Genomic DNA, 14,371 nt, shown 5'->3' on the forward strand with positions numbered 1-14,371 from the left:
CGTGCCAGATTCTGTAGACACTACATTATAAGAGCTAAGAAGGATAGTGATATTAATGTATATGTGTTAGGGCTGCACAATTAATCAACATTTTATTGAAATCACATCCTACTGCAATTTTCAAATCCCAGGGTGCAAAATATGTGTCAAAATAACATTTTACATTAAATATTGTTGTGCCGCAGAGATATCCTAGCCTACACATCGTATTCTATAGATTTAAGATCTTTGTTTGGTACTGATCCCCGCAGAAAACACACCATTATCATATTATCAATGCAAATGAGAATAATGATGTAAAATGATCATTCCCTCTAATATCGCAAATCATTTCACAATTGCAATATCAGTCAAAATAATCGCCGTTAGATATTTTTTTCTAGGGCTGTCAATCAATTCAAATATTTAATCACATTTAATCTCATGATTGTCCGTAGTTAATCGCGATTAATCGCAAATTAATCACACGTTTTTTATCTGTTGAAAATGTATCTTAAAAAGGAGATTTGTCAAGTATTTAATACTCTTATCAACATGGGAGTGGGCAAATATGCTGCTTTATGCAAATGTATGTATATATTTATTATTGAAAATCAATTAACAACACAGAACTATGACAAATATTGTCCAGAAACCCTCACAGGTACTGCATTTAGCATAAAACAATATGCTCAAATCATAACATGGCAAACTGCAGCCCAACAGGCAACAACAGCTGTCAGTGTGTCAGTGTGCTGACTTGACTATGACTTGCCCCAAACTGCATGTGATTATCATAAAGTGGGCATGTCTGTAAAGGGGAGACTCGTGGGTACCCATACAACCCATTTTCATTCACATATCTTTAGGTCAGAGGTCAAGGGACCCGTTTGAAAATGGCTATGCCAGTTTTTCCTCATCAAAATGTAGCGCAAGTTTGGAGCATTATTTAGCCTCCTTTGCGACAAGCTAGACTGACATGATTGGTACCAATGGATTCCTTACGTTTTCTAGAGTTTCATATGATGTCAGTTTCTTTACTCTAACTTTAAAACTGAGCCCACAACACCCTAAAAATTGCAAGTTACATTAATATGTTAAAGAAATTAGTGGCGTTAAAACAAATTTGCGTTAACGTATTATTACCGTGTTAACTTTGACAGACCTATTTTTTCAAAATCGTTCAGCCCTAATATGTATTTACTAAAAAACCTTAAACTTACCCATACCATAAAAATACATGTTCACACTTCAGCTGCCACATTTATGTGTGTCAGTAATTCCCATGTAAACAATAGTCTTTATTGTAGTCCCATCATGGCGTCACTCTGATCCTGTAAATGGCTCCCCTGAAACACCATCGCAGTTAACTTGAGCCACTGTTTCTTGGCCGCCGTGATTACTGTGATCAGTGTTACAGCCAAATTATTACCCGACGCTATCACTCATACCACAAGCAACTATCAAACGCCACAATGAGTGAAGAAGACCTTTCCATGGCTCGATGCAAATTGTTTCGTCTCTTGCATCCATCTGTCCACCTCCCATGCAGTTCATTTTTCTTCTTCTCTTTTTTTTTTTACCATTACTGAGGCTGAGATCATAGTGACAAGAGCATGTGGATCTCAGAGGCCCTATCAGTGGAGAAACAGGCGGAGAGTGTGGTTTTCTCACTGTCATCCCCAGGAGTCAGTTCTGTGAGAGTTGAGGAGGAGGGATTGTGAAAGTCCCAGTCACTGGATCCGTCCAGCCAGTAGCTCCAAAGACTAATAATGACAGTGATGTCAGACCTTACCCTTATTGGGCCTCATGCAAGAACATTTCCATGTTCTTGTCTTAACTCTCTCTTACTTTTTTTGAAACCATGGGCTCGTACGAGATTTGGATCTTAACTTCAGATAACTGTAAAAGAACTGCGTAATCATGATGAATACCACCTGTGCGTAAATGAGCGTGTATTCATGAGAATAGTAAATTAGCATAATTAACTTGTCAATGGTACCATATAAGGCAACGCTTCCTGCCCCATTCATCTGTCTCTGCCAATAGATCATCACGCTGTCTAAAGACACGCTCTCTTCCAAGAGCCTGACGCACATCCAAAAGAAGTAAGTCAGCCATGACGCGCCTGGTTACACTACCCGTTGACCTTATTATATACAGAGACAAATTAACCATCAAATAGTGCGTAATTTAAGTTGTTTTTCAGTTTGAGATGTGCATATTGATATTGTAGTGTTATACAATAGCATCAATGGCCAATTTAAATGAATGATGATATTGTTAGGGTATAAATACATTTAAAATTATATTACAATTTAAATTGCAGAGTCAAACAGGTTATTGTCAACATAATCATGAAGTGTAGTTTATATAGAATTATTTTTTTTTATTATTATTTTTTAATCACTTTCATTATTTGTAATGAAATAAACAAACAATTAGTGAAAAACTTAGCTTTGGATAACAGCACACGACTCCTGCGTAAATTGTGTTCGTACCAAAGAGACAATTCTAAATACAAGAAAACTGGTTAATGCAACAAGTTCTCCTAAATCACTCGTACAAACCACTTAAGATTGAATCTGTTCGTACGAGTGCTTCTTGCATGAGGCATGATGTGTTGCTTCTATAGACTGATCACAGCAGGTGGTTTATGTGCTTCTCTTCATGTGTCTGTACGTGTGTGCTCTCCAGCGGGGATGCACTTCAGCTACCTTTGTATTTGTGTTGGAGGTTGTTTCAGTGTGCCGACTGTGCGCGCGTGAGCCACAACCTTGCCATCCAATCTTATTGTCAGAAAATGAGAAAAAGTGCAAATCCAAGCTATGGAATTGATGTAAAGCGAGACAAGGTTGACCCTTTTGTCATCGAGGCCACATCTCTTGACAGCTTGTCCATTACTCCGCTCCTCACTCCCTCAGCACTTCAATTACAGTTTGGTGGATGGGCTAACCTTGCAGATGTCGGGGCGGTGTAGGTTAAATCATATAAGTTGTTGGAGATGGCTGTCCTTATATTGGTGCTTATTGTGGTTATCAATCAGTGTTTGACGCAAATCACATTGACTAGCTTCAGAATAAGACGGGCCATTCTCTGTGAATGCATGGGACAAATTTCTGTCTGGTGATGATTCATAATTTTTTCATTCACTAAGCTGTACCTATGAAAAGTAACTGTTATTAGTATATACTGGTATCCCGCTAAGCCAATTTAAATTGAGTCCACATAATAGTGAACCAGGAAGTGTAAAGAGCGACAAAGGAGGAGGGCGGAGTGGACGGATGGGTCAAAAAATACCGGCCTTTGTCCCAGGACACCGCTGTTCACACCCTGTGTGAAACCAGAAGTCAACGTTGATTTATTTGTCACGTAACTTCCGTACTTAAGTAACGCCACTTCTGTAGTTATTTCAACCCAAACCACCATCTTTTCCTAACCCTAACTAAGAAGTTTTGTTGCCTTAACCTAACAAAGTTGTTTCCTGTGAAGACAGAAGTTTATTTTGAAAAGACTGTACGCATGCAATGAGCGGAAATTGACACGTGTTGCTGGACATTCGTAGAAAAATGTTTGAAAATGAGGAATAACTTTTCATAAGATATCAAACATATGAGGATATGTTGCAAAACAAGATCACTCATAACTATCATTGATCAACGGACTACATCGTTCTTTCAGCCGGGCATATTTATGTTTTTTGTTTGTTTGTTTTACTTTCTCAAAGAGGAAAACAAACCTACTTATTGTGGTGACCCCGTGACCTCTCCACCAGCTTTTTACCTATCTTCGTCAGGCTGAAGATCCGACTTTATGTAAACAGATTTGTTTGGAGTCAGCGTGCAGGCGTTTCTCTTTTCATCTTTCACCTTGCATCACCGTTAGGCTAAACTCTGGTTGCTCTTAAATGTTTACTCGTCTTCTCAGTACAGTACAATGTTGGCTTTGACCGTAAGGCTTAACAAATTAGTTTGTTATGCGACGCTCTGCCCTCTTCCCTTTCTTGTTTCTGTCATGTTTCTATCTTTTGTCTAGATTTTCAGCTTTGTGCCTCAAGTTGTAAAAGAATATCAATTTAAATTGAAAATAAATTACATGTTATAGTACAAACATAAACATCCTTCAATCGACAAATCTATTTACTAAATGTAGTCTGTTGTAGTGAATTCATACATAAACTGTGACATTGAATTATGGCTGCAAAATAAAACATTCACATCTTGAAAGAGATCAAGGACCACGTTTTAGACCTTCTGACTTCTGCGTATAACTTTTAATTGAATGTTTGCTTTTCTTTTTTCTGAGACGAGTTGTTTTGAAAGACCTACATACAGTATGTGTACGTCAATACGACTAAACCCCTTAACAGCAGCCCGAGACACCGTACTGCATCCATGCTCCTGTCCCGTCTGATCCCCTAAGACACTGCTTACTGTTTGAAGTCCACACTTGAAAGGCCTGATCTGAATACTGTGGATTCCACAGCAACTCTGCAAACAGTGATTACAGACTGATTAATGAGCCGCGCTCCCACTGTACACACACGTTTACACATGCTTAATGCTTTCTAGGCCACACACAGATGGAGAATGCTGGAGTCAGTATGTCACAACGTATAGTCTAACTCGGTCAAAGGTTGGTTTTTATTTAAACTTCACTCTCACTACATTATTGTTCACGATAATGATATCACGATATCTATACAATCATAATAATATCAGTCAAATTAATCTTTAACTTTGCTTATTGTGCTTTTTTCTCTTTTTTGGCAAATGAATATGTGAGTGTAGGGAGGTGGAGAGACGGTGTAACCATAACTGTATATATAAAATGATTTAAGAAGCGTTGGATTATTTACACAATATTATCATATATGTATTATTAACATGATCATTTTTAAATATCATGGATATCGTCAATACGGTAGGGCTGTCAAAGTTAACACGATAACGTTTTAACACCACTAATTTCTTTAACGCATTTACACAACTTGCCATTATTAGGTTGTAGCAGGCTCAGCTTTAAAGCTGGAGTGAAGAGCCTGGCATCATATGAAACTACAAAACCTGAGGAATCTATTGGTACCAGCCGTGTCATACTTACATGTCATGAAGAGGCTAAATACGCTCCAAACTTGCGCTACATTTTTGGCGAGGGAAAAACTATCATAGCATTTTCAAAGGGGTCCCTTGACCTCTGACCTCCAGATTTGTGAATGAAAATGGGTTCTATGGGTACCCACGAGTCTCCCCTTTACAGACATGCCCACTTTATGATAATCACATGCAGTTTGGGGCAAGTCATAGTCAAGTCAGCACACTGACACACTGACAGCTGTTGTTGCCTGTTGGGCTGCAGTTTACCATGTTATGATTTGAGTATATTTTTTATGCTAAATGCAGTACCTGTGAGGGTTTCTAGACAATATCTGTCATTGTTTTGTGTTAATTGATTTCCAATAATAAATATATGCATACATTTTCATAAAGCAAGCATGTTTGTCCACTCCCATGTTGATAGGAGTATTAAATACTTGACAAATCTCCCTTTAAGGTACATTTTTTAACAGATAAACAAATGTGTGATTAATTTGCAATTAATCACAATTAAATATTTCAATCGATTGACGGCCCTACAATACAGGTATATGTTGACACCCCTACTTCAACATAGCTGTGTTGTTTACTGGAAACCTGTCAATGAACCCAGTATGAGTCTTAATTGTGGTTGCTAATTAATTAATTCATTCATTATGCATCTTTTTTGTTTCATGTTTTCCTACAGTGTCTGCTGAGATCTTAAAAAGCAGTTTGACCACCATGGAGAAACACATCCAGAGGCTCGAGAACGACATCGAGAACTTCCCCAAGACGGACGACAAGCAAGATAAGTTTGTGGAAAAGATGTCGATATCCTTTTTTATGGTAGTTTTTACACAAAACATATGTGTTCTGGCATATTAGGGCGTCGTATGTGCAATTTTGTGGACAGCAGTGGCAAAGGAGTGTGCTGTTTGTGTTGTTACCTGACAGTGGTGAGCAGTTTAAGTCACTTGGTGTGATAGGTGGCACCCAGGGGAACGAAGGGAATGGATCTGGCTGCCTCGCTATGAGATGTTGATCGGATCTCCCTCTTCACTCCTCCCTGGGTCCCAAGAGTGAAATCATGCCTGTGGCTATTTTTACTGCACTCTGCCACCGCTGCCTATCCCCCGGGACACTCTAATAGGGGCTCTAGCCCCTCGCACCAACTTATCGCCTATCCCTGATTTCATCTCCTGACCGGCCACAAGCCTCTCCACACAACCATCCGTGCACTATCTTCTCTCATGGCACCTCTCCTGTTTCGATAACAAAGTGTTTCACTTAAAGCCAGGCATCTCTGCTCCCAAATTGAATTAGCCATGTCTCTGCACTTTCTTGAATGCCCTTTCTGAGAGGAAAGGTCCTCACTGTATAGGTTTGATCAATGGTGGAAATCAAGTCTGTTGTCAATACCCTGCGGCGAGGGTGCCTTTCATGGAGAGAGAGAGAAAAAAAACAGTGTTTCCTTTGCTTGTCTCCGGCATTATTAAGAAAACTCAAGTAATTTAACAAGTGAGTAGGTGTCTCCGTATGCCAGGCGCTCTCACGTAATACAGCATTTAACCTGATTTTTGCTTCCTTTTGTCTGAGATTTATTAAGGCTGAGTTTGCACATTGGGTGGTGTAAGAGTAATAACCTCCTAACACATTAACAATCTGCTCCCAGTCAAAGAAGGGCACTTAAATTTGTGTAATTAAAAAAAACTGAAGCAGAGGCCTCCCTGGCGGCGGCTCGGAGGCAGAGCAGGCAGGCAAGGAAGCCGCTCTGCCCCCCGATGTCAGTATTGATTCCCAGGCTCCTGCGAGAACTAGAGGCTTGAGTGAGAGGAAATGGAGAAGTGTAGATATACTGCAGCACCGCTCTCCCTCACTGTCTGCAGTTCCTCCCCAGAGAGTGGCAGAGAGAAGCTGGCTGGCCATGACCCGAGACACCCCACTTCCTCCCCCTTTATCCCCCCATCCCACCTGATCGAGTTTTGGTGCCAGGAAGGAGGCTTAGTAGGATTTAATAAGATCTATTTTGGTTCCTGTCTTATTTAAAGTAACCACCAGTAGGAAAGCACTGACATATATATTTCATTCTCCATCTGCGTTGTGTTCCACTTTGGAGTGTTTTTCGTAATGATTAACGGTTCCCCTTGATTTTTTTCAAGTGCTTTAGTTGAACATATTTTTTTAATCATAATTGTCACTGTTCTAATATTTGGGATGCAGACAGATCGAGGCGCAGGAAGGAGTCAAACGATGAAGAGTGCATGTGCTCGTTTGTTCTCTCAGTTAGCTCCCTGGAGTGTTTTTTATCTGCATCTCATCTCCTGTTTATAATAAAGTGACATAATTGATAATAATGTCATAATAACAAGGTGTCAAGGAAATTTTCCTTCCATTATGTGCTAGTTTTAAGTTTCAAGTTTCTCTATTTGTCATACGCACAACGATTACAGCAAGCAGTCGTTGGCAATGAAGATCTGGGGTCTCAGGTGCCTTTCAACAGTGCTCATTAAAAATGTATGTATATAGACTGTATGTAGTATAGTATATTAAAATCACACAAGCAAAAGCATATGATAATCAAAGACTTGTATTGCAAGTTATAATATAGGGCTTAGATATTAACATACATAAATATAGAATAAGTAATGTAAATATACATTTTTGGAAGGCAGTCTTTCAAAGCTGAATATAAACAGGATGTATGTATACAGTATGCATGATGGAAGCAATAGATAGATAGATAGATAGATAGATAGATAGATAGATAGATAGATAAATAGAGGAAAAAGGTTAAATAACGCTCCAAAAAGATTTTGGCAAGGAAAAACTGTCATGACCATTTTCAAAGAGGTCCCTTGACCTCTGACCTCCAGATATGTGACTGAAAATGGGTTCTATGGGTACCCACGAGTCTCCCCTTTACAGACATGCCCAATTTATAATAATCACATGCAGTTTGGGGCAAGTCATAGTCAAGTCAGCACACTGACACACTGACAGCTGTTGTTGCCTGTTCGGCTTGAGTTGACCTGTTGGGTTTCTGGCAATATATGTCATTATTTTGTTTTGGTAATTGATTTACAATAATAAATATATACATATATTTGCATAAAGCAGCATATTTGCCCACTCCCATGTTGACAGATGACAAATCTCTTTTTAAGGTACATTTTGAACAGATGAAAAATGTGTGATTCATTTTCTATTAATCGCTAAACTATGGGCAATCATGCATCATTTGAATCGACTGACAGTCCTGTCATAATAACAAGGTGTCAGGGAAATGTTACTTCCACTATGCGCTAGTGAGTATGTGGTGTAGATTCTTTTTGTCCCATGTAGTAGAAAGTACAGCTTTCGTCTTGATGTTCATACTACATAATAATAGGACACTAGACGTCTGCAATCACATTTCTTCTCAGTGCCTTTGGAGTAGCTGCGCGTCTGTTTGTTAGTACATTTGTGTATGTGTGTGTATATACAAGTGTGTGTCTCAACTTAACCCACTTCTGTGAAGTCTGTCACCCAGGACAATATTTTCTACCGCTTTAAAAAACCTCCCCAGATATTCGATTTCTGGGCTGTTTCCGTGTGAGAGATAGGAAGCGCAGGCTGTGCTTGATTTGCTGAGGTTTTTAGTACCAGTGTTTGCAATGAGCTTAGGTAGCACTCTAATCTGTGTTGCGCAGCAAAGTGTTGGAACAATGACAGTGTGAAATACAGTGCTGTATATTTTCGGGTTGACATTTCCTTTGGTACACATAAGATAGCAGAGTCGAGGCAATCATACCTTTTTAAACTTTTCCCTGGGATTAAAAAAAAAAAAAGGATGTTGGTTCCTTGAAGCATGACAGATGGAAGAACAACAACAGCTAAAAGTCATGCATTTGATGCTTGAGCAACCCTGAAAAAGTTAAGTGAAGCTCTGTTGTCTTGACTGTTGGGCACTGTGATGAATGAGTCAGGCTGCGTTTGTGTGTGTGTGTGTTGCGGAGGAAGGGAGTGAGAGTAATTTACAGTGCATGTGTAGGTGAGTACATGTGCCTCTGTTTCACTGTGACTCCTGTCAGCTTTTTTTTCCTGAGATTAATTTCAGGAGGCCATGGTCACTGCAAGGTATTTTAAATGTAATATGTGCCCCAAAGCAGCATAGTTTTAATTAAACCTTCAGCAATAAATTATGTTTTGTTTTTTTCCTCCTCGCATGATTAGTGTTCCTAATTTGTTTAGGCTTTCAGTTTTTTTTGCACCCAGTCTTGATACATTTCTGGTGCAAACAATTTGTGTGAATCTGTCATATTTATCGGTCATCTGATGTGTTTACCTTTCAGAGGGAAATCACTCCGCGGAGTAATATGACAAGAAATGTGCGGCAAACTGATCAGTAGCAGTTATGAAACACTGAAAGAAAGAAGAAATAAATGCAGAAAGAAAGGAAGAAAGAGGGAAGAAGAGCTTAGTGGAAGCACTTCATTTGGCTTTTATTGATACATTTTTCTCTTTCCATTACTGTAATGTATGCAAATGACTGAATGGGGTGTTTGTTCAGCAGTTTAGTGATCTCTATCTGTCAGAAGTAATGGGAGCCCACAAAGGCTGTAGAGTTGAGGCACAAGCCCCCAGAGAGCCCTATTTCACCAGAGAGGCTATGGCTATCACACACACACACACACACACACACACTTACACCCATTTCCAGTTCCTGCTGGATATGATAGAGTAGTGCTGGGGGCTCAGAGCGGGACTCTGCATACTGGAATATTAATGGTAGCGAGGTGGCTCGATGTGGATGATGAGAGACCGGACTGAACCTTGATGGGTGCCTGGACATGTCCAATACATCTCCCCGTCCCCCCCGTCCCCCCACCGTACTCAATGCCTTAACCCAACCCACTGATATTTCGCTTAACCTTTTATTTCCCAGAAGGCCAGAGTCAGATCACATCATTCTCTCCCCGTCCGCACGCACTGAGTGACAAGGAGCTGTCCTCTGGGGCCAGCTTCATTAAGATATATGAGGCCGGGCTAACAGATTTAACCCGTCTTAATTTTGTCTCTCGGAATAGTCGAACGCGAGTAAGACAGTTTAACACAAATCAAAACTTCGCCTAAAGGTTAGCCACCCTATTCCCTCGAGCTGAAATCATAGCTACGAGTTGTGTTTCCATAGTAACAATCAGTGACACCTGCTGAAAATTTGCACCAAAAAAGAGGAAACCATTGTGATGTGTGGATGCTGGCAGGGTTGTTTTTGTCTTTAACATTTTACTGTAGTGGTTTTCTTCTTGAAAAGTTTTTTTTTTTTTTTTTTTACTATTTTTTTTAATAATATTTTTAAACAAATCTGATGCTCCTCTTTACTAATTATTTTTTCTAAATCATTAGTTGTTGAGTGCCCTTGTGCGTGTGTGTGTGTGTGTGTGTGTGTGTGTGTGTGTGTGTGTGTGTGTGTGTGTGTGTGTGTGTGTGTGTGTGTGTGTGTGTGTGTGTGTGTGTGTGTGTGTGTGTGTGTGTGTGTGTGTGTGTGTGTGTGTGTGTGTGTGTGTGTGTGTGTGTGTGTGTGTGTGTGTGTGTGTGTGTGTGTGTGTGCGTGTGTGCGTGCGTGCGTGCGTGCGTGCGTGCGTGCGTGCGTGCGCGTGTGCGTGCGTGTGTGGTCACTGAGTTTCCCCAGTAAAACAACCTTGTGGAAGAATTCAACAGCAACAAGAATGAGTGAATGGAGCTGAGTGGCTTGAACTCTTTGCTCATGGCCATGCTTTTAGTTTGAAAACAGGCATAAATTAACCAAAACTACGAGCAACCCTTTTAAACTCGTCAAGGACTGGGCTGCATTGTCCATCTGATGAGCTTAGAGATCTATCTGAAGTTCACTTGTTAAATCTAAGCAACAGTTTAAGTCTGTCTGTCTGTGGTAGGGCTGCACAATTAATTTTTATTTTATTTTATTTTATAATATATTTTACCTCATGCAATTTTCAAGTCGCAGGAGGTACAATATTTGTGTCAAAATATCATTTAAAATGAAATATTGTCGTGCTGCAGACATCATATTCTACAGACAGACCGATCCCCGCAAAACTCACCATATTAATTTTTATGTTTTTCAATGAAGATGAGAATATTGATGTAAAAATTATCATTCCATCTAAATCACAAATCATATCACAATCAGTCAAATTAATCGCAATTATATATTTTTTCTAAATGGTGCAGGCTCAGTCTGTGGGAAACCAGCTTCTTACCCACAGGGGAGATTTCTTCTTCTCGTATTGTGCTTAATTACCCTGAGATAATTCTAATTTCTAGTACATCTATCATATTGACGCCTCCCTTGACAATTTACTGCCAACGTGAAGAAGCAGCTGTTCGAGCAGTAATACAGTTTTACAGTACTTACCTGTTGGCGAATAGGAAGCCTCGAGTCCTGTGATCCTACAGAGCCCACGCACCCACCGTGGGTGCCAGTTCCTCACACCAACTTCATCCGCCCACACGGGGCCGGCCTGTAATACCACCTTCGTGGCTTAAAAATCGACAGATGTATTTATACGGGTACCACCTTTTTGTTGTTGTCAGATACTTCAGCCTGATTTAGTTCACACTTCAAAAGGAAGAGGTTCACTACAATGCGTTTATGGATGGCCTTTGTCGAGCAGCGGTAGCTGTAGAGTGTGTTGGCTGCAGGCTGGGTTTGTGTACAGGTGTACGCAGCATTCTCTTGTTTCGGCACCAGGCACTTAAGGTTAAATAAATGGTTGTTAGTGAAACAATTGTTCTATTTAGCAGGCTGCTGAGTTTAAACCGCAGAAACATCCCCTGTTACGGGCTTGTTTTGTCTGGAGAAGCACAGTGTTTGTTTGGAGAAGTTATCCCGCTTTATTACACCTTTATGTGTTTGAATGAGCGCTAAGTCAGTTTATTTCCGCATGTTTGTGTATTAGAAAACTGGGTTAAAACATGCTGGTGGCACTTTCAGTAGCACATTATCATTTTTAAAGCAGAAGTACACAAACACCCAGCCATCCTCGCCACACACAAGCTCTCTCTCTCTTAATCGCCACCCTCCTCCCCCCCAACCCCAACCCCAGTGTTTTCCTAATGAAATCCACTGTAAACTGTGTGGCCAATTAACTGACGCATAGATAAACCAAGGAGCCTTTTAATTATCCCAAATTCAGTAGAAACCAATGTAAAAAAAAAGTAGAAGGTGCATAAAACAGGACCAGAGTTCTGTGTCTGTATCTCTCACCTCAATATGAATGTCCAGACTTGGATAAAGCAACGGGAAATTGCAGTCCCTTACAACAAATAGTAATTTTTCATGTCACATTCCACATGTCAGAGGGGATGTCATAATTTTAATTAACACATTTAATAGGAGTGTGTCTGAGAAAACATAAAATTCTTATTCTTATTCTTATTATGATTATTGCAAAGAAAAAGCGCAAAAGGCAATTGGAAAAAAAAAAGAGGTGGTGGTGATTATGTTGCTGTCTTGCCATGGATTTTCTTTTTTCTTATTTATTCAATGCTGTCATATTACCTTTGATGACAAATATAAAAAAAACACCACTTTTATATTGAGTTTTTAATTACCTTAAGTAAGGCATGAACTGGCATTGTTGCAGACGGAGTCCATTAAATTGACATTCAAAAGTATAAACATGACTAACATTTGTATTTACAGCTTTAGAACCCTTTGCTTAACCCGCTGTACCAACAGTATAACCTGTCGTGCTATTAAACAATACTACTACCAAGACTCATACAGTACAGCACCCTCCCTGCTGAACCGCAGTGGGCCGAGTGTTGGAGTCTCCTCATTGGCTGTTGCTGTGGCTGTTGCTCAGGAGTAGATTTTGGTGGATTGTTTAGACGGAATAACAGAAAGTTTACGAGCAGGCTGACAGGTTGTTTCCTGTTTGAAACGGCAAGGAGAAAACCAATCAGGTGCATTTAACGATAGGGTACGTGACACCTTGAACGGCCAGTTGAGTGGAGCAGCGCGTCCCCTAGTGTCCTCACCAGACCTCGTGGACATGTACCGCTGGATTTAACATTATAGACGTGACCACTGACTATTTGTGCAACAGTTTCCCAGACTGACCGTACACGGTCCAGACATATACTCGGTTTTCACCTAGTCTTGTTTAATTACTTTTGTAATAATGTCAGTTAACTTATTCATTAGGGTTGCATTACTGATTTTTTTATTTTTTTATTAAACTTTTGAATATTGTTTTTTAATTAATCCGTTAATTGTTTGGTCTATACAATATTTTAAGATGTACCACAATTTCTGAGAAGTTAAGATGACATCTTTGAATTGCTTTCTTTATCCGACCCAACAGTCCAAAAAGCAAATATATTCGCTATAATAGAAGACTATATATCTCATTGATTTATTGTTCATTATGTACATTAGTTTTTCTTTATATATCTATATGCACTGGTTAGATGCTAAACTGAACTTCATTGTACTGATACTGACTGTGTGCAATAACAGTACAGTTTAATCTAAACTAATCAAATTTAATCTAATGTAAGAAAAGGAAATACAAGCAAATCCTCACATTTAAGAAGGTGAACCATCGAATGTTTGTCATTTTTGTTTGATGAATTATTTTAACAATTATGTATAGATTTGAACTTCATGACTCGTGAGGGCAAAGAAGCACACAATGACACTTTATATGACACATTCATTCATCCAACCTTTATTTATTCTTCTGAGATAACTGAGGGGCGATCCTCATTTACAACGACATGGAGTCAATTATAACAACAAAGAAAACAAATCAACAACAATGAGATACACAAACAGAGAAGAAGCAATACCATTATAGAAATAGTAAAAGCCATTAAAGCTTTTCGATTAGGAAAAATAATTACAGATAGATACATTTGGATATTTGAGATGTAAAATAAAGTAATTTTGCAGTTACGGTCGATAATTTGACAGATTAAAATGTCAAATAAAAATATAAGTGGAAGTACAAGTAAAGTTGGGGGATTCAAGATCAAATTTCTGAAATGTCCAAAAATGTATAAGGGAATTGATTCAAACTACAATCATGCACACAGATGTTTGAATTTGGCTCAGACAGCTCTGTCTCTCAGAGACACACGTCAGTTATATATTAAAATAAAAAAAAATATCAAGTGATGGATTTCACAGAGTACATGTACCGTACAAAAAAAAAATACCATGTAGCCATTGCCTTGTCTGTCGGCCGCCGTGTCTGCTGCCAGACAGAAGACCATATTGGTGCCCTCTGGTCATATGAGTGAATTCCCCAGAAGTTGGACCAATC

The 14,371-nt window shown here is 39.3% G+C and overlaps 1 protein-coding gene across 5 annotated transcripts in view; it reads left to right on the forward strand.

Moving 5' to 3' along the window:
* The window catches only part of diaph2 (diaphanous-related formin 2), a 449,753-nt gene that overhangs the window by 319,374 nt on the left and 116,008 nt on the right, over window positions 1-14,371 (forward strand). For all 5 annotated transcript variants that reach the window (XM_074649328.1, XM_074649329.1, XM_074649331.1 and 2 more), the window contains one exon: window positions 5,764-5,888. In XM_074649328.1, coding sequence (XP_074505429.1) covers window positions 5,764-5,888 — 125 coding nt within the window. The remainder of the gene's footprint in view (window positions 1-5,763; window positions 5,889-14,371) is intronic.

This window comes from Sebastes fasciatus, chromosome 10 (genome assembly GCF_043250625.1).
Source record: "Sebastes fasciatus isolate fSebFas1 chromosome 10, fSebFas1.pri, whole genome shotgun sequence".
In the NCBI taxonomy this organism is placed as follows: Eukaryota; Metazoa; Chordata; class Actinopteri; order Perciformes; family Sebastidae; genus Sebastes; species Sebastes fasciatus.